The 21,937-nt window shown below is 60.3% G+C and overlaps 1 protein-coding gene across 1 annotated transcript; it reads left to right on the top strand.

Moving 5' to 3' along the window:
• Nucleotides 1-765: 765 nt before the first annotated feature.
• Nucleotides 766-21,809, top strand: PIK3R2 (phosphoinositide-3-kinase regulatory subunit 2). The gene is made up of 16 exons (XM_062014953.1): nt 766-864; nt 6,823-7,521; nt 11,132-11,224; nt 11,715-11,777; nt 12,677-12,808; nt 12,976-13,177; nt 13,545-13,630; nt 13,911-14,016; nt 14,116-14,214; nt 14,304-14,484; nt 14,700-14,825; nt 16,568-16,710; nt 16,899-17,075; nt 17,582-17,653; nt 18,276-18,446; nt 18,669-21,809. The coding sequence occupies exons 2-16, from the start codon at nt 7,182-7,184 to the stop codon at nt 18,859-18,861; spliced, it is 2,184 nt and encodes a 727-aa protein (XP_061870937.1). The 5' UTR covers nt 766-864; nt 6,823-7,181; the 3' UTR covers nt 18,862-21,809.
• Nucleotides 21,810-21,937: the final 128 nt, after the last annotated feature.

Below are 21,937 nucleotides of genomic sequence, written 5' to 3'. Positions count from 1 at the left end.
GGCCTGGTGCAGTGTCCAGTGCCTAATGCAGAGCCCAGTGCCTGGTGCAGTGCCAGGTGCAGTCTCAGTGCCCAGTACAGTGCCCAGTGCAGTCCCAGTGCTGATTCCCAGTCTGCAGTGCAGTGCCCGGTACCCGGTACCCAATGCAGAGCCCCATGCACAGTGCAGAGCCTGGTGCCCGGTACCCGGTACCCAATGCAGAGCCCCATGCCTGATATCCAGTGCCCAATGCAGAGCCAGGTACCCGGTGCCAGGTGCCGAATACAGAGCCCCGTGCGCGGTGCAGTGCCCAGTGTCCAATGCAGAGCCCGGTGCTCAGTGCCTGGTGCCCAATGCAAAGCCTCGTGCGCGGTGCAGTGCCCAGTGTCGAATGCAGAGCCCGGTGCTCGGTGCCTGGTGCCCAATGCAGGGCCCGGTGCGCGGTGCAGTGCCCAGTGTCCAATGCAGAGCGCCGTGCGCGGTGCCCGGTGCCCAATGCAGAGCCCGGTGCGCGGTGCCCGGTGCCAGGTGCCGCGCCCGCCCCGCTAGGGGGCGCCACCACGCCCTCCCGCCGCGCGGCCGCCGCCAGCCCCTCGGCTCGTTCCGGCGCGGCTCGGGCGGGGGCGCGGCTCGGGCGGGGGCGTGGCTCCGGGGTGGGGGGCGTGGCTCCGAGCGTGGGGGCGTGGCTCCGAGCGCGGCCGGAGCCGGGGAAGGGGCGGGGCCGCCGAGCCTTCGGGGACGTTCGGAGCTCTCCGGCATCTGTCGGGTGTTTCCGGACGGGTTCGGGCCGTTCCGGGAGCGTTCGGGCCCTTTCCCAGGCTGCCGCCGGGCTGGGAGGCTGGAGCGGGCTGGAGGCGAGCGGCGGCGGATGGGGCCGACGGAGAGGTGGGACGGGACCGGGGCCGGGGGGGAACGAGGCCGGGAGAGGGGAGCGGGAGACGGGGGACGGAATTGGCGCCAGACCCGGCGCCGGGACCCGCGGCGAGCGCAGCCCCCCGGCGTGAGGCCCCTCGGCGCTCCTGCCCCGCCCCGGGCCGAGCCTCTGTGTGTTCCCCGGGGACGGCAGCGGCGTGTTCCCGGGCCGCTCCCGGTGATGCCAGCGCGGGGTGTCCCGCTGCCAGCGCCGTGCCGCTGCCGCGCTGGCGCTTTCCCCCTCGCCCCGAGGTGCCGGCGCAGGTCTCCTGTGCCAGAGCCCGCCCCGTGGTGCCAGGGCCGGCCTTGTCCCCTCCGTGTGCCAGGGCCGTGCCCCCCATCTCCGCGGGCGATCCCCGTCGCCAGCAGTGCCAGCGCGGGGCCTTCTGTGCCACGGATCGGCCCTGCAGTGGTGCCGGCGCAGGGACCCTCCCTTGGCAGGGTGCGACCCCGTTACTGTGGGCCCTGGGCACCCTCTCTGGGCGGCAGAGCCGGGGAAGGGCGGCCTGCCAGGGCTGTGTGGCTTCAGCCTGGGCTGAGGGCTTGAACCACCGTGGTTCTGCCCCAGCAGATCGCATCTGGGGCCGGATGGCCCAGGGATGTGCCTGTCCTGCTGGATGTGCCAACGTCTCAGCTTTGTTGTCTCTATACACAGTTGTCCCCAGACCCTAGGTCTGGGACAGGGGCCAGCCCACCTCTTCCCAGTGAGACCTTGTGCTTTGTGTCTCGTGCAGTCCTGGGGGTGTTTCTCAGCCCCCTGAAAGAGAAGGCTTCTCATGGTCACATACTCCAAAACCGAGGGTCTGTGTTCAATGGGATATAAAAGCTGGGAGCAGTCCTGTCTCAAACGAGCTCTGTGAGAGCTGCAAAGAGCTGGAGCAGCACCAGCACCCAGAGCAATGGCCGCCTCTCCTCTCCTCGCCATTAATGCACGGCTTTTCTTTCCCGAGCAGCTCTTGGAGCCACTGGGGAACTGGCCCTGTGACTTTCTCTGTGAGAGCAGAGAATGGAGACAGCTGAGTAAATATAGCCTAAATCACTGCTTTCCTGGCCATTCCCCCGCCCTTCCCTAGCATGTGAAGGGCTGCTGTGTCCCCGAGGCTGGGCTGGCCTCTGCTCTAGTCATCGACTCTTCCATGATGTGGGGAAGGTCCAAGCAATGGTTTGGTTTCTTTGGTGGTTCTTCTCTGATGTGGGTAGATGGTGCTTCAGTGTGCTGGTGCAGTGCTCCTAAAGGTGATATCTGCCCCAAACCCTCAGTTTTAACTCGCTAGAACAAGGTTTGAAGCACGCAGGAAAATCCTTTCCACGCGCAGTTGGATCTCTCTGGACAAAAGCTCTGGGTTGGAAGAGAAACCACAGCTCAGCTGGAATGTGGTGAGGAGCAGAGAGCTTTGTGGAGACAGTTTGGAGCCGTGTCAGAGCGCCGACGCTTCGCTCTGAGTGCTGGGCTGTGTTTACAATATAAAAAAAGAGTATTTATAATATCAAGGGCTCTTTTAATTCCTCTGGGAACATGTGGAGCCGCAGCTCCGAGCTAAAGTAACCGAGTAATGGAAGATAAAAAGCAAACAGAGGAAGGGACGGTGGATTTCTCAAGTTGGAAGGTCTTGCCTCTCTCCACCAACACCCAAATAGTGCTGGTCTGCTAACATGGTTGCTTCCCACCTCATAGGTTCCTTCATGTGGTGGCTGTGCTGTGCAGAGCTGCTAAGACATTGCCATCTAAACCCCAGATATTCCAGAGAAGGGGATTTTTAAGCAGAGAAGTTAGCAGGAGCAGATGATTAATTGGGGTTTTTTTAGGACTGTAATTTTTGAGGGAAGGAGCCAACATACAGCTCTTGGGTTCCCTAAACCCAACCTCATGACTGCTGAAATGGAAATAGGTGTGTTCTTGCTGTTTGGGGGCTGGTGGAAAGAGCCCAGAGTGAAGCAACGGTGCTGGGACAGGGTGCTTGGTCCTTCTCCTCTTGGTCTCTAAATAAAAGGCTCTCATGGGGAGGAAGAGAAAGTCACTGGGGTGGGTGAGACAGAACAAGCTTCAACTAAAGCAAGATGTCAGGACAAGGCTTCAGACAGCAAGAGACAACTTGGAGTAGGTCTGCAGGTAGTCTGAGGCAATCTCCTTGGAGGACTCTCCCTGAGACCTCCAGTTGTCCCTCAAAACCGAGGAAGGTATCAGTCATCCTGAGGCAGGGATTTGTTGAGCTCCTCAGGTCCCATAACATCTACTTTTTCAGCAAACTGGGTCAGATATTCCTTCACTTCCTTGGGCTCTAGTGACCAAAGCAGGATATTTAATGCAGTTTGAGCCTGAGCAGCAACTGCTTCTTGTCTGTGGCGCAGGGCGGCTGGTGGCCGTGGGCAGGACGCTGCAGCTCCTCAAGCTCTGTTGCCGACTGCGTGGGAAGCATTTCTTGGTGAGAAAAGTGGTAGAAGTGGCTTATGCTGTGCTGTGGTGGTTCTTAGGACAGCAGGCCTGGCTGGGGCATGGCTGGAACTCACCTCCCCCACTGCTTTTGCCCCCTTTGGAGGGAAACAGTAGCTCGCTGCAGTTGTCACGACGCTGCAGGCGGTTCTGTGGCCGTTTACTGAAGGAAAGGTTTGGTCTCTTTGTTTGTAACCCTTTCACATTTAGCATTTTACAGGTCAACATTTGATTTGGTGGGGGGGGGTTCTCACTGAGGCTCTGATGTAACTTGGAAGGATTTGAGCTGGGCTGATTGGTGTCAGAGTATTCTTCTTGAAAACATTTTGATGCATTCCTTCGCCTCACTCAGAGGGAGAGGAACGCTCCAGTCAAGCTGTACTTTGAACTCTGTTAAAAAGCCCAGGAACCACATTTGAAATGTTGAGATGCTTTTATTTATGTGCTGGGCACACACAAAAAAGACTTGTAGTGTGGGGGGGGTTTTTTGTTTCAAACTGATGTATTAAACAAAGAAAGTATTGACAGCAGTTAATGAATCGAGGGATTGTTTCTGGGCGCTGAGATAGATTTACCAAAGGTATTTAGATGTCTGATGCATGGGATTTGCAGAGCAGCCTAAGCAAGTGCTTGCCAGCACAGACACACGAGGTTCCTCTCCGAGAGCAGAGCAAACCTGGAGCTGGGCCCAGCTGAAATCTTTTGGCAAGCTGCTCCCCCCTCTCCTGCACACGCAGAGCCCGGCTCGGAGGTGTGCTTCCAGCCAACAGGCTCCTGCATGTCCCAGGCTCTCTGTCTTGCCTTTCCCCCTGCAAAGAGCTGTTCCAGGGCTTTGGGAAATGTGTGTTCCCTCTCCCCAAAGACACCCCAACTCAGTCAGCTGCTCTCCATGGGGTGCAGAGCTTTCCTGACCTGCTCAGCCTGGCAAAGCCATTTGCTGGATGGTGAGACACAGGCCGAGAGTTTGCCCTGCAGAGGATTTGGGTTTCCCAGGGGGCTCCTCTCCCACGTTCACAGGCACTCGATCCTCACATGGGCTGGGCACAGCTAAGGCAGGTGAGGCTGCTCCAGGACCAGACTGGTTCAAAGTTATCTGTATTATTTCACGTGCCCAAGTGACCCACAGGGATGTGGAGAGCAGGGCGGCACAGAGCTGTGTCTCTGCATTCCCACCACAGACAAGGAGGCTGGAAGGACTCAGTAGAGCAGGAGCCTGTGGGACCTGCTCTTTGCAGAGGCTTGGTGCTCCGAAGCAACTCTCTCCTTCCCACCCCTCCAAGCAGATCTGCTTTTAAAAGCTACTCAACAAGTTTGCCAGGACTGAGCATTTTGTCCTTCCAGCCTCCTCGGCTGCACCGGCTTGTCTGAGGCACCTGGAGTCGGGGCTGGGATCAGGGTGGGAGCTGGGGAGGAGCCTGCAGAGGAGAGTGGACCCCACTGGGTTTGGGCTCTGCTGCCTTTGGGTGCATTATGGGGTCTGTCCTCTCAAGGAGGAGCGGGAGCTGCCGGTGCCTTTCCCAGCTGGCAGCAGCCACTCAGGCCCCTGGCAGTCAGTGACTCTGCTCTGTCAGACCCTGACAGGCAGCGCTCAGAGGGGTGAGGGGCAGGCTGTGAGCCTGCTCATAAATCTCTCTTTGTGCTCTGGATTATGAAGCAGTATTTTCCTGGCCAGGGCTGGTTGTACTGGGGAAGTGAGGGCTCTGCTGCGAGCTCCCTGCGGCTGCCATCCCGGCGTGGTGGGAGCTCGCACGGCAGCTGTGCTGGGATGTGCTGCTTCTTTCACAAATGCTCCCTGTCCCCAGGGTCTCTCCGTGAGTTTTGCAGCCTGCTCTTGCTCCTGGAGCTCTGGAGAAGCTCTCCAGCAACCCAGATCAAGCTTAATCCTGTTCCCCACCCGCAAGTGTCTCCCCGAGGGCAGCGCCTGCTCATTCATGGCAAAGTCAGCCGGGCTGGGACACTTGCCCGAGCTCTGGTAACTAGCATGAGCCCTGGCTGCTGCACAGGTTTCATGTGCCATGGCCTCTTTTTGTGCCTTTCTTCTTTGTCAAGGAAAGGAGCCCAGCTGCAGAGAGGTGAAGCTGGCTCCTCTCAGGGGCCTCACACCCATCTCACACTTTCTGGTAGCGTGCAGAAGGAGAAGGAGCTTTGTAGCTGATGTGACCTGGAACATGTTGCTGGCCCGGAAGGGTTATTTTGAAATAGTGCAGATCAGCAATGTTAGTGCCTCTCACAGAGTCCAACCACAGCAGTTGGAGCAGCCTTGGCTTTGTGCCTTGCTTGGTTGTGCGTTGACCCCGCTGGGAAGGGTGCCCTGGCTCCCTTTGCCTCCTCCCCTCCCTCTGCAGAGGCTCCTGCAGCCCTGAGAAGCGCCTTCCTGCTCGCTAATAGTTTTCAGATGAGACTTAAGAATTTGAGCAGGGTTTGGTGGTTTCTGGGCCAAAAGAGCTCAAGCCTCTAGCGGGACCTGCAGCGTTCCAGCAGGCCCAGGCTGTCCTGGGAAGGATGTTTCTTGGCTGCCCCGGTGCCGTGTAGGTCTGGTCCTCGGTTGCGTGTTGTGGCTGCAGGAGCCGGAGTGCTGGGATTTGCCTGGGGGAGATGGAAAACTGGCTTTTGTGGCCAGCAGGAGATAGGAAAAGAGAATGTGCCCAGCTGGTGGGAATGGCCCAGCTCCTACATCCCTTCAGCAACGTGTTATAACTCAGGTTTGTTCTTTTTGATGGATCTCTGGGCTGGGCAGACAGCATATCCTTCAGTTTCTCTCCGAATAGCTGAAAGGCAGTTAGGAGCTCTAAGTAGACTGGAAGGCTTCTAAAGATGATTTTAACTCCTCTCATCTCCATCTCTGCAAGAAGAGCCCATGCCTGCACTTGATGCTGGTGCTGCTTTTGAAAAGTTCAAAACTTTACTTTGCTCAGAGCAAAGCTTTGAAGTGCTGCTCTGTGGGAATGGCAAAGCATCTCAGGAACCTTTCACTGCAAGCCTGGTTAACCTGCAGCTCCCTTCAGAGAATGGCACGGGGAGATGTAAAGGTGAACTGTGAAATGTAATCGATGTCACGAGGAAAGGTTAAATCTGTCTGTTTGGCTCCTATTCAGGGCCTCCAGCTGGTGGTTGCAGGGTCACCCTTTCCTCTAAGCAAAAGTTTCTGCTCAAAGGCTGTTTTGTCCCACTTGTTGTCTTCTTGTTTGCATAAGTGCTGTGAGGAGGGTAAGCTGAAGAAGCAGGGCAAACCTCTTGAAGATGCAGAGCTAGTGCCTGGCTGTAGCAGGGAGGAGGTGACATTCCTGCCTGCAGCCGCTGGCTCCTCTCTTGCTTTTGGGAGTGTAAATTGGTATTAACATCTCCTGGTTGGACACAGGGCTCAGCATCAGCTGGTAGGTAGGAGAGAAAGGAGTCCTGCCTCTCTCAGCAGCTCAGCTGAAGCCCTGGTGTGCAGGCTGGCCTCTCAGGAGGCTGTGGAGTGCCTGGCTGTGCACTGACAGCTCCTCTTCTCTTTGCAGGCTCTGGGAAGGCAGACACAGCGAGCCACCACGTGCTTTTGCCCCCTGGATTCCAAGAAACCCGCTTATTTTTTGGTGAAGCAGACCCTGACCTCCTGTTTCTTCGCTGCATGCCCGCTCACGAGTGCTGGATTATGTTTGTCTCCTTCTCCCTTTGCTCCATAATTTGGTTGAATCGTGGTTTCAAGCTGAGGAAAAGGGGCTGCACCTAAAGGCACCGGGACCGGGCTCGTGGGCTGCCTCTTCGTGCAGAGACGTTCAGAGTGCTGATGGGGGAGAGCTGCCTCTGAGACCCCTCCTCTCCTCGCCCCAAACACTCTGCCTCGCCCTTCAGAGCCCTCCTCTCCACGGCAGAGAGAATGGGCAGCACCGATGGGTTCCAGTACCGCGCGCTCTACCCCTACCGCAAAGAGCGCGAGGAGGACATTGACCTGCTGCCTGGGGACATCCTGGTGGTGAGCAGAGGGGCCCTGCAAGCCTTGGGCTTCAAAGACGGGGATGAGCAGACCCCTAATCAGATCGGGTGGATCCTGGGCGTCAACGAGCGGACCAAGCAGAAGGGCGACTTTCCCGGCACCTACGTGGAGTACGTGGGGCCTGTCAAGATCTCCGTCCCCTCTCACCGGCCCCGGGTGCAGAGACCCCTGCCCGCCACGCCGGGGGCCAGCGGCTGCCGCCTGCAGGAGGCCCTGGAACAAGGTGAGCCCTTCAACAGGCACTGGCCCAGGCTGCCCAGGGAGGGTGTGGAGGCTCCTTCCTTGGGGGTCTTCAAAACCCACCTGGACACGTTCCTGTGTGACGTGATCTATATGAACCTGCTTCTGCAGGGGGTTGGACTGGGTGAGCTCTAAAGGTCCCTTTCAACCCCACCATTCAGTGATTCTATGAGCCCTGCTGCCTGTGCCCCATTGCTCCGGGTGCTGGAGTGTGTGCAGCCCCATGGGACAGCAGTGAAGGTGGGAGTTGTGTGGGGGTTGTGGGCTCACGCTCAGTCCTGGCTGAGACAAAAGCAAGTTGTTCCTCCGGCTTTTATCGGGCTGCTTGGGGCAAGCCTTGTCCTGCCCTTACCTCTCCAAGACCCTTTTCCCTCTCTGGCCCACAACCAGCCAGGATCCTTGTGGTCCTTGGTCTCTTTTCCTTCTCTGCTGAGGCTTTTGCCCTGCTCCCTCCCTTGAGGAATAAGTCCTGACCTCTCCCAACCACCTCCCTGCCTCCGCAGCGCCCGGGGCATTGCTCCCTGCCAAGAGCCGCTCGGCCCTGCTGAGACACACAATTACTTGTCGCTGGGCAAGAGGAGAAAAGTCAGGGTCTAAAAGAGTATTTCTGAGAACTGGAGCTAATTGCTTGTCTGTCTGGCACCCGTCCCATCCCTCCCCACGGATCGCAGAGCTCTGGTTGGGGCTGGGCAGCCACCCTGGGGCAGGGCATGAGCCATCCTGCACCTGCGGCTGCCTCCCAGCCGGCGCTGGGCTTGGCACGGGCTGGGGCTGGCAGAGCTGCCGTGCCTCAGTGCTGCCTGGAGACCTGCAGCAGCTGCCTCCTCCTTGCCTGGATTTTTTTTGCTCCCAGGCACATAAACCCTGTGGCAGGGGGGTGCTCAGCAGCCCCCAGGTGCGCCAAGATGACAAATGGGAGTGGAAGACTGTCCAGTATCTGGTGACAGGACAAGGGGTGATGGGATGCAGCTGGAACACAAACAGTTCCATTGAAACATAAGAAATAACTATTTTACTGTGGGGTGAGGGAGCCCTGGCCCAGGCTGCCCAGGGAGAGTGTGGAGCCTCCTTCTCTGGAGGTCTTCAAAACCCACCTGGACACATTCCTGTGTGACCTGATCTAGGTGGGAGCTGCTTCTGCAGGGGGGTTGGGCTGGGTGGTCTCTAAAGTTCCCTTCCAACCCCCACCATGCTGTGATTCTATGAAGACATGCTTTGCCTTCCCATGGTTTGTAGAAGACTTTGTGCTGGTGAGCAGGGGAGGAGTAAGGTCAGGAGCAGGAGCTGGTGGGCACCAGCTTTAGGCTGGCACAGCTGCTTCCTCCCCATCCCTCTGCCCAGAGCCACAGCTATCCCGTCAGAAGCTTCCAGCCCTGTGAAACATCTTGGGGGTCTTAAGGAGTGAAAAGGAGCCCTTGTCTCAGAAATCAGGGTGGTGGGGCTGGTGCAACTCCCTGCAGCCGCCTCCTGTGCTCAGAGGCAGCCCCAGGAAACGTCTCCGCAGGGTGGGAACGTGGCCGGGCCCGCATTTGGGTTGGCAGCCGGAGCCGCTGACCTGAGTCATCCCTCTCACAACCTGCCTTTCCAAGAAAGCAGCTCCTCTTGGGAGCCTGGGCCATGCTCTGTGGTGGAAGCATCCAGCCCTGCCTGCATCCAGCCCTACGCTCCCTGGGGGGCTATATTTATGCTTTTGTGGGTTTTCTGCCCCTCTTCCTCTCAAACATGGCTTGATGGAGTGGCCAAAGCCACTGCCCTGCACAGAGGTGGGGGTCCGTAGGGTGGGGAAGAAGACACATGCCCAGGGCCGGAGCAGTGGGAGGGTTGAGTACCAGGGCACATGAGTGGGGTGCTAGCCCTGGCCCTGTGGGTGCACCCCCAGAGCCAACCCCCACCCAGGGCCTGCAGGGTGCCCACATTTGCCATGCAGCCTGCCAGGATGCTGATGGGGGAAGAGACACATTTTTCCCAAGCCCATGCTATTTCTTCCAGGTCTGCACTCCCATGTGTGTCCTGGGAGGAGCCCCACAGCCCATGGCTGAGGGCAGGACCCCCTGGGCCCGCCGGGGTGCCGCGAGGAGCGGGGCCGGGGAGCAGCGGGACGGGGGATTTACGAGCTGCTGCCGTTTGCCTTCCGCAGAGAGCACGAGCGGAAAATGCGGCTGGGGAATGTTTCTGCAGCTGCCCTGGCCGTGCTCTGAGCGGCCTTGTTCGCAGCAGCCCAGCCCCCGGGCCCAGGAGCTGCTGCTGGCTCCAGCACAGGCTCTTTGATAAAAAAAGGCAAGCTGCTGCCTGCTGAACCAGCACATTCCCGGCCAGGCCACATGTGCAGCACCAGTATTTGCTCTCCCTTCGGGCCTTCCCGAGGGTCAGGCTCGGAGCTGCCAGCCTGGCATCTTGCCTGGAGCATCCCCACCCTGGCCAGCACCACACTGGGTCCTTTCTCGTGCCCAGGGCTCCCTCTGGATAAGTGATTGCCTCCCAGCAGCACCAGCCCCTTGCAGAACTGCTGGGTGCCTGCCCCGTTTGCTCCCCTTTTCCACATCCACAGAAGCTGCTTCATCTCCCTGCAGGGTGCAGGAGGCTGGGTGCAGAGTTTCAGCTCTCTGCACCTCAGACTACAGCAGGCAAGGTCAGGTCAGATCCATGACAACAGGGCTGTGTTTTGCAAGGAGGGGGCAGCCTTTTGGCTCTGCCTCCCTCAGATGGAGCATCCTGGGTCTCCTCACCGACCGTGGGCTCCCCAGGGTCTGCCTGGTGCTATGGACCAGCCTGGAGGAGCCTCCTGCACTGGCTGGTGCTCAGGTTGGAAGCTCGGCGCGGCCTGGCACTGCTCATCCTTTGGCAAACCTCCCACTTGGCAGCTGCCCAGCCAGGCCTGTGTGCTCCTGCCCCAGCGTGCCTCACCGCTCCAGCACCGGGGAAGGGGGGGTCCCTGGAGCCAGGACCTCCAGATCTTTTGGAACCGGCAGTGAAATATCCCCCACCCAATGCAGGGCCATAGAACTCCCAGGAAGGGGGAACCCCTAGCCCTGCCCCACGGGCTGTCTGTGCCTTGTGGCAGCTTGCAGGGAGGCTGTGGGCTGGGAGGGAAGGGGGAGGCAGAGGGCTGGTTTCCATGTTAAACGAGCAGTCAAGGGCAGGAATTTGCTGACATGGCATTCTGTCTGAATCGCTGGATTAATCACAGCTCAGCACCGGGAGCGAGCTCCCTGGGCCCTGCTCCTCCATCAGTGCAGCCCCTGTGCTGAGCAGGGCCTGAACCCCCTCAGAGCTGCAGGAGCCCCGGTGACCCCTGTGCTGCCTGCCCAGCATGCTGGGATCCCCAGGGAGGTATGCTCTGCCTCCCAGCCTCAGCGGGGAGGGGCAGGGGTCCCCCCCACATACACCCCACGGGGGTTCAAAGCAATGCAGGGCTCAGGCAGGTCCGTGTGGCTTCCTGGGCCAGCCCCTGCGCCGTTTGCGTGGGCCGTGGCTTTCCTGGCTCCAGGACGTCGCTAGTGGGAGCAGCGTTGGTTGTGCTCCAGCCCAGCTCTGCTGCAGAGCGGCTGCTGGGGGCTTGAGCTGAGGCTCACCCTTCTCTCCTTCTCCCCCAGGGTCTCCTCTGCCAGACTTGCAGGAGCAGTTCAGCCCTCCCGAGATCGCGCCGCCGCTGCTGGCAAGGCTGGTGGAAGCTATCGAGAAGAAAGGTAAAGGGCAGATACTGAGTGCTGAGGGGATGGTGCCCCCCAAAACCCCCCAGAGAGGGCAGGGATGGGGGGAGGCAGCTGCCTTTAAAAGCTGTTGGTGTTGGATTGAGCTCCGTGGGCTGTGCAGGACGCAGCTACCTGCAGCAAGGAAGGGCCTCCCGCTCCTCCCTGCTTCAGCTGCCGTTCCCCAGAGCCAGGCTGGGCCCTGCCGTGCCATCATGCGCAGAGCTCGGGGTGCTCACACACCCCAGATGGGTGCTGGGCTGTGGGAAACGCTCCCAGCCCAGATCTGCGCCACGGGTGAGGGACGGGACCCCTGACCGGGGTGTGCTGGGGGCCAAGGGGGCTGCAGGCGGTCGGTTTGGACACCACCCAGGCCCGGTTGGCCGTGCCACAGCCGTTGGCCGTGCGGCGCATGGCTGCCAGGCTGGCACCGGCACGCTGCGTGCGCCGGGGCTGGCAGCTCACGGCGCTGTCCCCGCTTCCGCAGGGCTAGACAGCGAGATGCTGTACAGGACATCTGGCTCCGAGCTGAGGCAAGCGCTGAGAACTGGTAAGAACCAGCTCCGCGGGGCTGAGGAGGCGAATGGGCGCAGATGGAGCAGATTAGTGGATGTGACAGTGCCAGCGGTAACGCAGCCCAGGCCGGGCTCCTGTCCCCGGCACTTCCTGACTCCCGGCACGCTGCCGCCGGCTCTGGGCTGTCCCCACACATCCCCGTCCCCAGGGCAAGCAGTGGGATTCCTGCAGCCAGCCGTGGGCTGCACAAAAGGGACGTGAGGCCGGGTGGGAAAGTCGTGGGCCAACAAGTGAAGGCTTGTGCCGTGTGTTTGGGGTGCCCCTGCTCACAGGGTGCTCTGCTGATGAGCTGGCAGAGCTTCTCTGGCTCTGTCACGCCACTGAAGAATCAGGGGAGGGTGTTTCAGCTCAGCTTGGCCGCTGGAGCCTTGGCTCCGCTGTGCCGGCAGCTCGTGTCTGTGCCCTGGGAGCCATCTGCCTCTCGCCTGGGCTCGGGCTCCTCCAGCACCACGATGCCCATGCAAACCCCAACTAGGAGGTGCCCACAAGGCCTGTATCTGTCCTGTGCTGTGTGTCCTGGGATGGCCCCATTCGAGGGAGACTCTTCCCCTGTTGGATTCAGTGTGGGACTGGTCCCTCTGCACTGGAACTGGGAACAAATCTCTCACCAGGGCTGTGTGTCTGCAGGGTTCCTGGGGCAGGGCTCGGGGCAAGGGGTGCGGGCACACAGGACAACCTCTCAGCCAGGGGGAAACCTGCCAGCTTATTTTGAGGGTACAGAGGACACTTGAGGCATCCTCTGTCACACTGGCTGCCCGAGGGCTGCGTGTCCAGGCAGTGTGTGATGGTTCCTGGGCCCGACGCCGGCAGCACCGACACTGCCAGCTGAGTGCCCGGCGCTGTGCCCACCACCCACCCCCCATGCCCTGGCAGATTGGACCCTGGGTGACCTGGAGCCCTTCGACGTGCACTCCCTGGGCGAGGCTCTGCGAGGGTACCTGCAGGACCTGCCCTCCCCCGTGGTGCCGGTGTCTGTGCACGGAGACGTCCTCCGTGTCCTGCAGGGTAAGGGCGAGGGGATGGACGCTGGGGTGCTGAAACCAGCCCTGTCCCCGTGGGGCCTGGCACACAGCCCCTGGTCTGACAGTGCTCCCACGCTGTGACGCAGCCGGAGCGTGGAGATGGGGGCTGGCCGTCCCAGCCCTTCACATCGTGTCTTGTTCTCTCCCCAGAGGTCTCCCAGCCGGAGAATTGCCGGAAGCAGCTGCTGCTGGCGCTGGAGTCGCCTGCGGTCCCGCTCCAGAACACGCTCACCCTGCAGTTCCTGCTCCGACATCTGGGGAAGGTATCGCAGCAGGCCGAGAGCAACGGCCTCCACCCTCGGGCCCTGGCAGAGATCTTCGGCCCCCTGCTCCTCCGGCTGCCTGGCGCCAGGTACGTGAGGCTCTCGGCTTCTGGCGTGTGCCGAGCGCCGGCCGCTGTGCCTGCCGGGACCAGGAGCCCAGCCTGTGGCAGCAGCTCTGCCCCAGCCCCTGCCTCGCTGCGCGGGGATTCAACTGCTGGCAGCACACGGAGGTGGGACTCAAAGCCAGGGCAGAGCTCTTGCTTCTGTGTCAGCCTGAGATCTGGCAGCTGGGGGGAACCAGCTGCCCCTGGCTGCCCCTTTGCCTGGGGAGCACGGGCTGGGGGTGCCAAGTCCTCCCCTACAACTGCTGTTCTGACTTGGCTTCTCTCTCTCTCTCTCTCTCTCTCTCTCTCTCTCTCTCTCTCTCTCTCTCTCTCTCTCTCTCTCTCTCTGCAGCCCAGAGCTCAGCCCTGACTTCTCGGTGCTGTTTTTGGAGATGCTTCTGCAGACAAAGGAGTTGGAGCCAGAACAGTTGCCTCCAGGTACCGAGATGCCCCTTCCTGGTGCCCTGTGGGTGTGGAGTCTCTGCCCCTGTGAGCGAGTCACTGAGGGCATCTCTGCAGCCCAGCTGTGCCCAGAGAGTGGCTGGAGGCACGTGTCTGCTGCTGTAGATGTGCCCAGGGCAGCTCCTGGCAGAGTGGCAGCCGAGGGGGGCTTCCCAGGGTGCTCACCAAAAGGAAGGGAGATTCAACACTCCAAGGGACTGCCCCTGGAGAGCTGGGACTTGAGCTCACCCTGCTTTCAACCCACAATCTCTTGCAGCCTTGCCTCCCAAGCCACCGAAGCCGAAGCCCAGCGCCGCCAGCCTGGCCAACGGGAACAGCGTGCCCTTGCAGGATGCCGAGTGGTACTGGGGCGACATTTCTCGGTGAGCCCAGCAGCTCCAGTCCTGGGTGCTGATTCCATCGAGTTACCCAGGAGAGCTCTGGTTGCGCCTCACAGGCCGTGACAGTCACGTTCCTTGCAGGGAGGAGGTGAACGAGAAGCTCCGGGACACCCCTGACGGCACCTTCCTGGTGCGTGACGCCTCCAGCAAGATCCACGGGGAGTACACGCTGACGCTGCGGTACGGCACCGGGCCCCCCACGCTGCCCCCTGCCCCCTGCAGGGCTGCGGGGCTGATGAGGGGCCTCTCCTCTCCCCTCTCTGCTACAGGAAGGGAGGCAATAACAAGCTGATCAAGATCTTTCACCGAGAGGGGAAGTACGGCTTCTCCGAGCCCCTGACCTTCGGCTCGGTGGTGGAGCTCATCACCCATTACCGGCACGAGTCGCTCGCCCAGTACAACGCCAAGCTGGACACCAGGCTGCTCTACCCCATCTCCAAGTACCAGCAGGTGAGGCCTGTGCTGCCAGCACAGCCTGGACCAGGGGCATTTGCTCCTCAACCCCTGGCCCTTTAGTAGATGACAACGTCCCGCCCCCTGCCTCGTGCCTCGTGGGGTGATGGGAGCGTTCTCCAGGGCTGGTGGGCTTTGCTGGGGTCGGGTGCCTGGCTGGGGGGCTGCTGTAGGGCAGGAGAGGGTCCTGACTGAGGCTGTGCCTATGGCAGGACCAAGTGGTGAAAGAGGACAGCGTGGAAGCCGTCGGGGAGCAGCTGAAGGTCTATCACCAGCAGTACCAGGACAAGAGCTGGGAGTACGACCTGCTGTATGAGGAGTACACCCGCACTTCCCAGGTACGAGGGCTCTGCCTTCCCCAGGGGCTGCCCAGGAGGAGCTGTGTTTGGTTGCTGAGGACTGGGTTCAGGATCAGCTGAGCAGGCTGGATGTGCATCAATCCATGGGCCCCAATGGGATGCACCCACAGGTGCTGAGGGAGCTGGCAGCAGTCATTGCTGAACCACCCTCCATCCTCGTAAGTCATGGGGAAGAGGAGAGGTGCCTGAGGGCTGGAGGAGAGCAAATGTCACTGCAGTCTTCACAAAGGGCCAGAAGGAGGAGCTGGGTAACTCCAGAGCAGTCAGCTCCATCCCTGAGAAGGTGATGGAATGACTTATCCCTGATGCTGTCTCCAGGCATTTAGAGGACAGGAGGGTCACTGGGAGCAGTGAACACGGCTTTACCAAGGGGAAGTCCTGTGTGACCAACCTGAGAGCCTTTGAGGCAGATGTAACTGGGTGGATAGATGGTGGTAGTGCAGTAGATGTGGTCTCCCATCTCCCACAGCATCCTGGCAGCAAAACTGAGACAGTGTGGGCTGGATGATCAGGGAGTGAGGTGGATTGTGAACTGGTTGAAGGGAAGAAGGCAGAGAGTGGGGATCAGTGGGGCAGGGTCTAGCTGGAGGCCTGTATCTAGTGCAGTCCCTCAGGGCTCAGTGCTGGGACCAGTAGTGTTCAATCTCTTCATTAGTGACCTTGCTGAGGGAACAGAGGCACTGTCAGTGAGTTTGCTGCTGACACCCCAGAGCTGTGCTGCCATCCAACCAGACCTGGACAGGCTGGAGGGTTGGGTGGGGAGAAATCTCATGAAATTCAACCAGGGCAAGTGTAGAGTCTTGCACCTGGGAAAGAACAACCCCATGGACCAGTACAGGCTGGGGAATGAACTGTTAGAGAGTCATGTAGGGGAAAGGCAGCTGGGGGTGCTGGTGGGCAGCAGGATGAGCAAGAAGGGCAATGGCATCCTGGGATGCATTAGAAGGGCTGTGGGCGGTAGGTGGAGAGAGGTTCTGTTCCCCCTCTACTCTGCCCTCGTGAGGCTGCATGTGGAATATTGTCTCCAGTTCTGGGCCCCTCAGTTGCAGAAGGACAGGGAGCTGCTGGAGAGAGTTCAGCACAGGGCCACAGAGAAGATGGAGTGGAGCCTCTCCCTTGTGATGAAAGGCTGAGGGAGCTGGGGCTCTGCAGCTTGGAGAAGAGACTGAGGGGCAACCTCACTCGTGGTTACAAATCCATCAAGGGTGGGTGTGAGGAGGCTGGAGTCAGGCTGTGCTCAGGGATGGCCAATGACAAGGGGCAACAGGGACAAGCTGGAACAGAAGAGATTCCAAAGAAGCACAAGGAAAAACTCGTTCCCTGCTGAGGTGAGGGAGCACTGGCAGGGGCTGCCCAGATGGGCTGTGGAGTCTCCTTCTCTGGAGACATTCCAACCCCCCTGGATGAGTTCCTGTGTGCCCTGCTCTAGGTGCTGCTGCTCTGGCAGGGGGGCTGCACTGGATGAGCTTTTGAGGTCCCTTCCAGCCTTTAGGATTCTGTGATGGCTGTCAGCCGTGCTGCTGGGCACAGGGAGCAGAGACAGGGCACCCACCGCCCCCCTTTCCCTGCCTCTGGGCTTGAGGGAGCTCCCAGAGAATGGGCTTTGAAGAAGGGGAATATTTTGGCTGTTGCAAGGACAGTGCTGCTTTGGGGAGGGGCTGTGAATGGGCAGAGTCCTGCCCAAATGCTCGCCCTTCCTCAGCTCTCACCTCCCTTCCCAGGAGCTGCAGATGAAGAGGACGGCGATCGAGGCCTTCAACGAGACCATCAAGATCTTTGAGGAGCAGTGTCAGACGCAGGAGAAATGCAGCAAAGAGTACATCGAGCGCTTCCGGCGGGAGGGCAACGAGAAGGAGGTTCAACGGTGAGGGTGGGGGGTGCTGGGGCCCTGCCCTGCCTGGGGAAGGGCTCTGGGGGCTGGCAGCATCGTCCCAAGGCACATGCCCATCCTCATCCCTCCGGCAGCCTGCTGTGGGCTGGAGCTCGCCCGCTGCCTCCTCTGCCTGCCCCACCCTGGCTCACAGCCTAAACCCCCCCTTCTCCTTCTCTCAGGATCCTCATGAACTCGGAAAAGCTCAAGTCTCGCATCACAGAGATCCACGACAGCAAAATGAAGCTGGAGCAGGACCTGAAGAAACAGGCCTCAGAGAACCGGGAGATCGACAAGCGCATGAACAGCCTGAAGCCAGACCTCATGCAGCTGCGCAAGCTGCGGGACCAGTACCTGGTGTACGTAGTGCCCTGCTGCCCCTGCAGCCATCCAGCTGCCTCCTTGGGGGCTTTGGGGCTTGTCAGTATGGCTTTGGGGATACTGGGTGCAGGAGTCAGCCCTGCAGCATGCAGCCTCAGGGAACAGCAGCCCCTCAAAGGGGATGGGTGGGTGTGAGGAGGCTGGAGCCAGGCTGTGCTCAGGGATGGACAATGACAGGAGAAGGGGCAGCGGGGACAAGCTGGAACAGAAGAGGTTCCAAAGAAACACAAAGACAAATTTGTTCCCTGTTGAGGTGAGGGAGCACTGGCAGGGGCTGCCCAGATGGGCTGTGGAGGCTCCTTCTCTGGAGACATCCAAACCCACCTGGATGAGTTCCTGTGTGCCCTGCTCTAGGTGGTGCTGCTCTGGCAGGGGGGTTGCACTGGATGAGCTTTACAGGTCCCTTCCAATAGATTCTGTGACTGTGTGGTGCTGCCCCCACAGGGCACACTGCCTGTGCTGAGCTCTGCCTCTCCTTCCCCAGGTGGCTGACGCAGAAAGGCACCCGGCAGAAGAAAATCAATGAGTGGCTGGGCATCAAGAACGAGACAGAGGAGTGAGTGTCCTTGGTCCTGCCTTGTGGGATGAGGGGGCTGCGGTTCTGCTGTCCCTGAGGTCATGGGCAAGTGCCATCTCCCTGCCTGGGAGCTGAGGATACCTTCCCTGCCGGAAGGGGTGACAGCAGCTGACAGTGAAAGGGGAGATGTGGTGGCCACATGACCTCCAGGCAGGGCTACCGAGGTGATCAGGGCACTGGAGCATCTTATGAGGAAAGGCTGTGGGACCTGGGGCTGTTTAGCCTGGAGAAGGGAAGGCTGAGGGGGGATCTCACGGGGGGGGGGGGGGGGGGGGGGTCACTTTTTTCCATTCTCTCAAGTGCCAGGACAAGAGTTGATGGACAGAAGCTGGGACACAAAAGGTTCCTCTTCAACATAAGGAAAAACCTCTTTACTGTGAGGGTGAGGGAGCCCTGGCCCAGGCTGCCCAGGGAGGGTGTGGAGGCTCCTTCTTGGGAGGTTTCCAAACGCAACTGGACACGTTCCTGTGCCCCCTGTTTGAGAGGAACCTGCTTTAGCAGAGGGTTGGGCTGGATGATCTCTAAAGGTCCCTTCCCACCCCCACCATGCTGTGATCCTGTGAAACCAAGGGAGTCTGACCCTGCCTGTGCTCCATCGCAGCCAGTACTCGATGATGGATGATGAGGAGGAGCTGCCCCACCACGAGGAGCGAACGTGGTACGTGGGGAAGATCAACCGCTTGCAGGCAGAGGAGATGCTGTGTGGCAAACGGGACGGCACCTTCCTGATCCGCGAGAGCAGCCAGAAGGGATGCTACGCCTGCTCCGTGGTGTGAGTACCCCCGAGCTGCCCCCACGTCCCTCTGCCCTTCCCTCCACGTGCTGGAGGCATCAGGGGCCGGGCTGGGCTGCCCCGAGGCTGCTGCCTGCCCTGGCTCCTCCTGCCAGGCTCAGCTCTGCCTGTGGGCTGCCCCGGTGCTGCCCACTGGTGCTGTGCCCGTGATGTCTGTGCTCCCTGGCCTGGCACCGAGCCCTGTCCCTTCTCTCCTGGCAGGGTGGACGGTGACACCAAGCACTGTGTGATCTACAAAACGGCGACGGGCTACGGCTTCGCTGAGCCCTACAACCTGTATGCCTCCCTCAAGGACCTGGTCTTGCACTACAAGCACACGTCCCTGGTGCAGCACAATGACTCCCTGAATGTCACTCTGGCTCACCCGGTCCTTTCCCAGCCACCAGCCAGATGAGCAGCCCGTGCACAACACACCAGCTGCCTTCAGCTTCTCCCCAGGGCGCTGCTTTCTGGCTCTGGACTCTTGCACCCTGTATAGTTGAGTCTCTGTGCTCCTGCCCCTCCAGAGCCTCTGAGATGTCTGTGACCGTCCCTGATGTCCCCTTTTGGTCGGTAGCTGAAACCCGTGTTGGCTGACGGGACACAAAGGCTGGGCTGTCGCTTCCCAGTGGGCTCCAGCCTCCAGGAGGTGGGATCCAGTTGTGATTGAATTGCCAGGGGCGAGCACAGCCCCTTCCCCTTCCCTGATGTGCAGGTCAGACCCCTCCTTGCTGGCAGGTCACCCCGCTACGTATCACTTGCAGAGCTCAGCTCCCAGCTCCTGCTGTGGCCGAGGGGCTCCTGAGCGTGTGCCCCCTCCCTTGTCCCTCCCCTCGGGGCCCCTGCGGGCTGCAGTGCTGTCAGGTACGAGAGGTGCTGCTGCTCTTGTGTGCAGAGACTCACTTGAACGGGACAAACCCCGTCCTCCTTGGCTGAGGTCTCTGCTCTGGGCCATGCCCCACCTCGCTGTCTCCCTCTCTAATGTCACAACCACCTCCTGAGTGTTGCTGCCTGGGAGGGAGAGGCCCTGCTTAGCCACCAACCTCTCGCCTTAGTTGTGTCAACCAAGCTGTGAAACCCTCGTTGGTACCCGTGTGCTTTGCCCAGCAGAGCCTGTGGGCTGCACAGCTTGTTGCCAGCTGTCTGGGCTGAAGCTCTGCAGACAAACCCCCCTGGAAGCTCAGTGTAGCTCTGTAAATATGGTTCTGTTTGTAACCAGCTGCTTTTCCTCGTCCTGGTGTTTGCTGAACCCGCCGTGTGACGCGTGGGCAGTGGCTGAAGGGGCTCTGGCAGCCCCAGGCCCCGCAGCAGCAGGAGGGGCCGCAGTGGGACACACACTACGAGCCCTACACAAGATGAAGGACGCCTGTGCTGCAGGAGATGGTGTGTGCAGTGGGCCTGGGGCACAGCAGTGGCCGTGCATGATGCCCCACCAGCTATGCCGAGCACTTAGAATCACGAGTACTGTATAGGGCTGGGGGTGCTGTGGTGCTGCCCGGCGTGGGCAGGAGCTTGTGGGGGCTGAGGGCTGCAGGTGGCCGTGGAAGAGCTTTAAAAGCCAGAGCTGGGCTGGAAGTTGAGGCTGTGGCAGCATTTGCTTTGCTGGGCTGTTTGGGGGTTTGCCCAAGAGGCTGTTTCCCACAGGGCTGTGGGAGAGCTGCGGACTCTGCCACTTCTGCTTTGCGTTGTGACACGGGCCCGGCCGGGTCTGCGGGTGCTGCATGTGCTCTGCGTCCTGTCCCCAGCGTGTCCCCTCCTGCCTCGCCATGCTCTGCTGCTCGCTGCCCTCCACGCTGATCCCCACAGCTGTTTGGGTCTGGGATTGCTGGAGCAAAGGTCCCATTCCTGTTGTTCTCCTGGGCTCGGTTGTGCAGGCCCCGTTCCCTGCTCTCTGTGTCCTCTCCAGGCGCAGGGACTGGGGGGTTGGTTCTGGTTGTTTTGGTGTTGGGTGCTCTTCAGGATGTAGAGCAGCAGATGAGTTCCTGATGCTGACCCATCACAGCTTTGGGGCTCTTTTTGGGATCACTCAGGAAAAGCTGCCAGGCATAATTAAGGGAATAGTTTGGGCTGTGATTTGGGAGCGGGGCAGGAAGGGACAGTGCTCACAGCCCTCTCTGCAGGGGCCTCCCAGGGCCCGTGGGGTGGCTGGGGGAAGCCACACCAACACCCCAAAGCTTTCTGCCAGGCTCCTGCACCGCTCACAGCGGCACGTGCTCAGCCTGGGGACTCTGCTGGTCCTGTGCTTCCAGCAGGTCCCCACGCCCCAGGCCAGGCTGCAGGCCCCTCACCCTACAGAGTCCATGCCCCCCTCACCCCACTGACAACACCGTGGGGCTGCTCCTGCCTGGGCTTTGCTCTGGGCTCAGGCCTGGGCTTGTGAGCTTGGGGACAGCTTCTGCTTTGCTTGGTGCTCGTCCCAGCTCTGCTCCTAGGGGAAATTCCAGCGCTTTTTTTATCCTTTCAGCTGAATTTCTGCTCTTCTCCCCACACTGTCCCTTCCTGCTGCCCAGCTGGAGCCCCTTTCCTCCCCAGGAAGCGTGGGCAGCTCGGCCTGAGCGCGGGGTCCTCACAGACCACCCCTCTGCATCTTCCAGCACGGCCCTTCCTGCCCAGCAGCCCCGTCCCCACGGCCCGTGCCCAGCGGGCTCAGCCGGCACGTCCTGCGTGCAGCCAGGCGGGAGATGCCCTGTGCTGGGGCTGCCTTTCCCTGACGGGGCTTGACGTGGCTCCGTGAAACACAGCTTTTCCCTCATCCCCCTCCTTGGGGTGGAAGCCCAAGCCCTGAGCTCCCTGCCTGCCCTGCAGCTCCCCCGCCATCAGCTACTTGTGATTTGTCCTTTGCTGCTTTCGCTCGTGCTCTTCCCAGCGCCGGATGAACCCGGCAGCCGCGTCTATTTGAGGCCCTGGGCTGTGCTTTGCTGCTTGTGACCCCCCTGTACCGTGTGTTCCCTCCCTCCCTCTCTCCCTCCCCATGCCACACACCCACACGGGTGTAACGTGGCCGTTCCTGTTCCCCAGGGCACAGCTCTGGGCTTGTCCCCTCTGTGTCCCTGCTCGGGGCTGCTCCAGGCTCCCCCCCGTGAACCCCCCGAGGGCTCTCGTGTCAGTGGCAGCTGCGGGAGGGCTCCTCGGATCTTAGTTCCTAGGTATATGCAATAATGAGTAACTTGCCACTTCAGCTCTTCGTTACCAGCAGTAGTTCTGTTCTCTATGCTCTTTCTGTTGATGTTTACTAATGTAAACCCAGTATTTGTTACTGTAAGAGGATTTTTTGTACGGTACTTCAGAAAAAAACCCCACAAAACCGCCACAAAGAGGAAAAAAAAAGAGAAAAAGCAAGAAATAAACAGAATTAATGACCTGTCTGTGGGGATTCCCTGGGGAGGGACGTGCCCGGGGGATGGAGGCGGCGGGAGGGCGGTGGGGCTGGGTGCAGGATGTGACCCATCGGGCCAGGACGTTGCGCCCCGCGGTCTCGCAGGGCTGGGACA

Source organism: Colius striatus, chromosome 25 (assembly GCF_028858725.1).
Source record: "Colius striatus isolate bColStr4 chromosome 25, bColStr4.1.hap1, whole genome shotgun sequence".
NCBI classification, from domain to species: Eukaryota; Metazoa; Chordata; class Aves; order Coliiformes; family Coliidae; genus Colius; species Colius striatus.
Note: the sequence above shows the minus strand (reverse complement) of the source record. Positions and strands in the feature narration are given on the sequence as shown.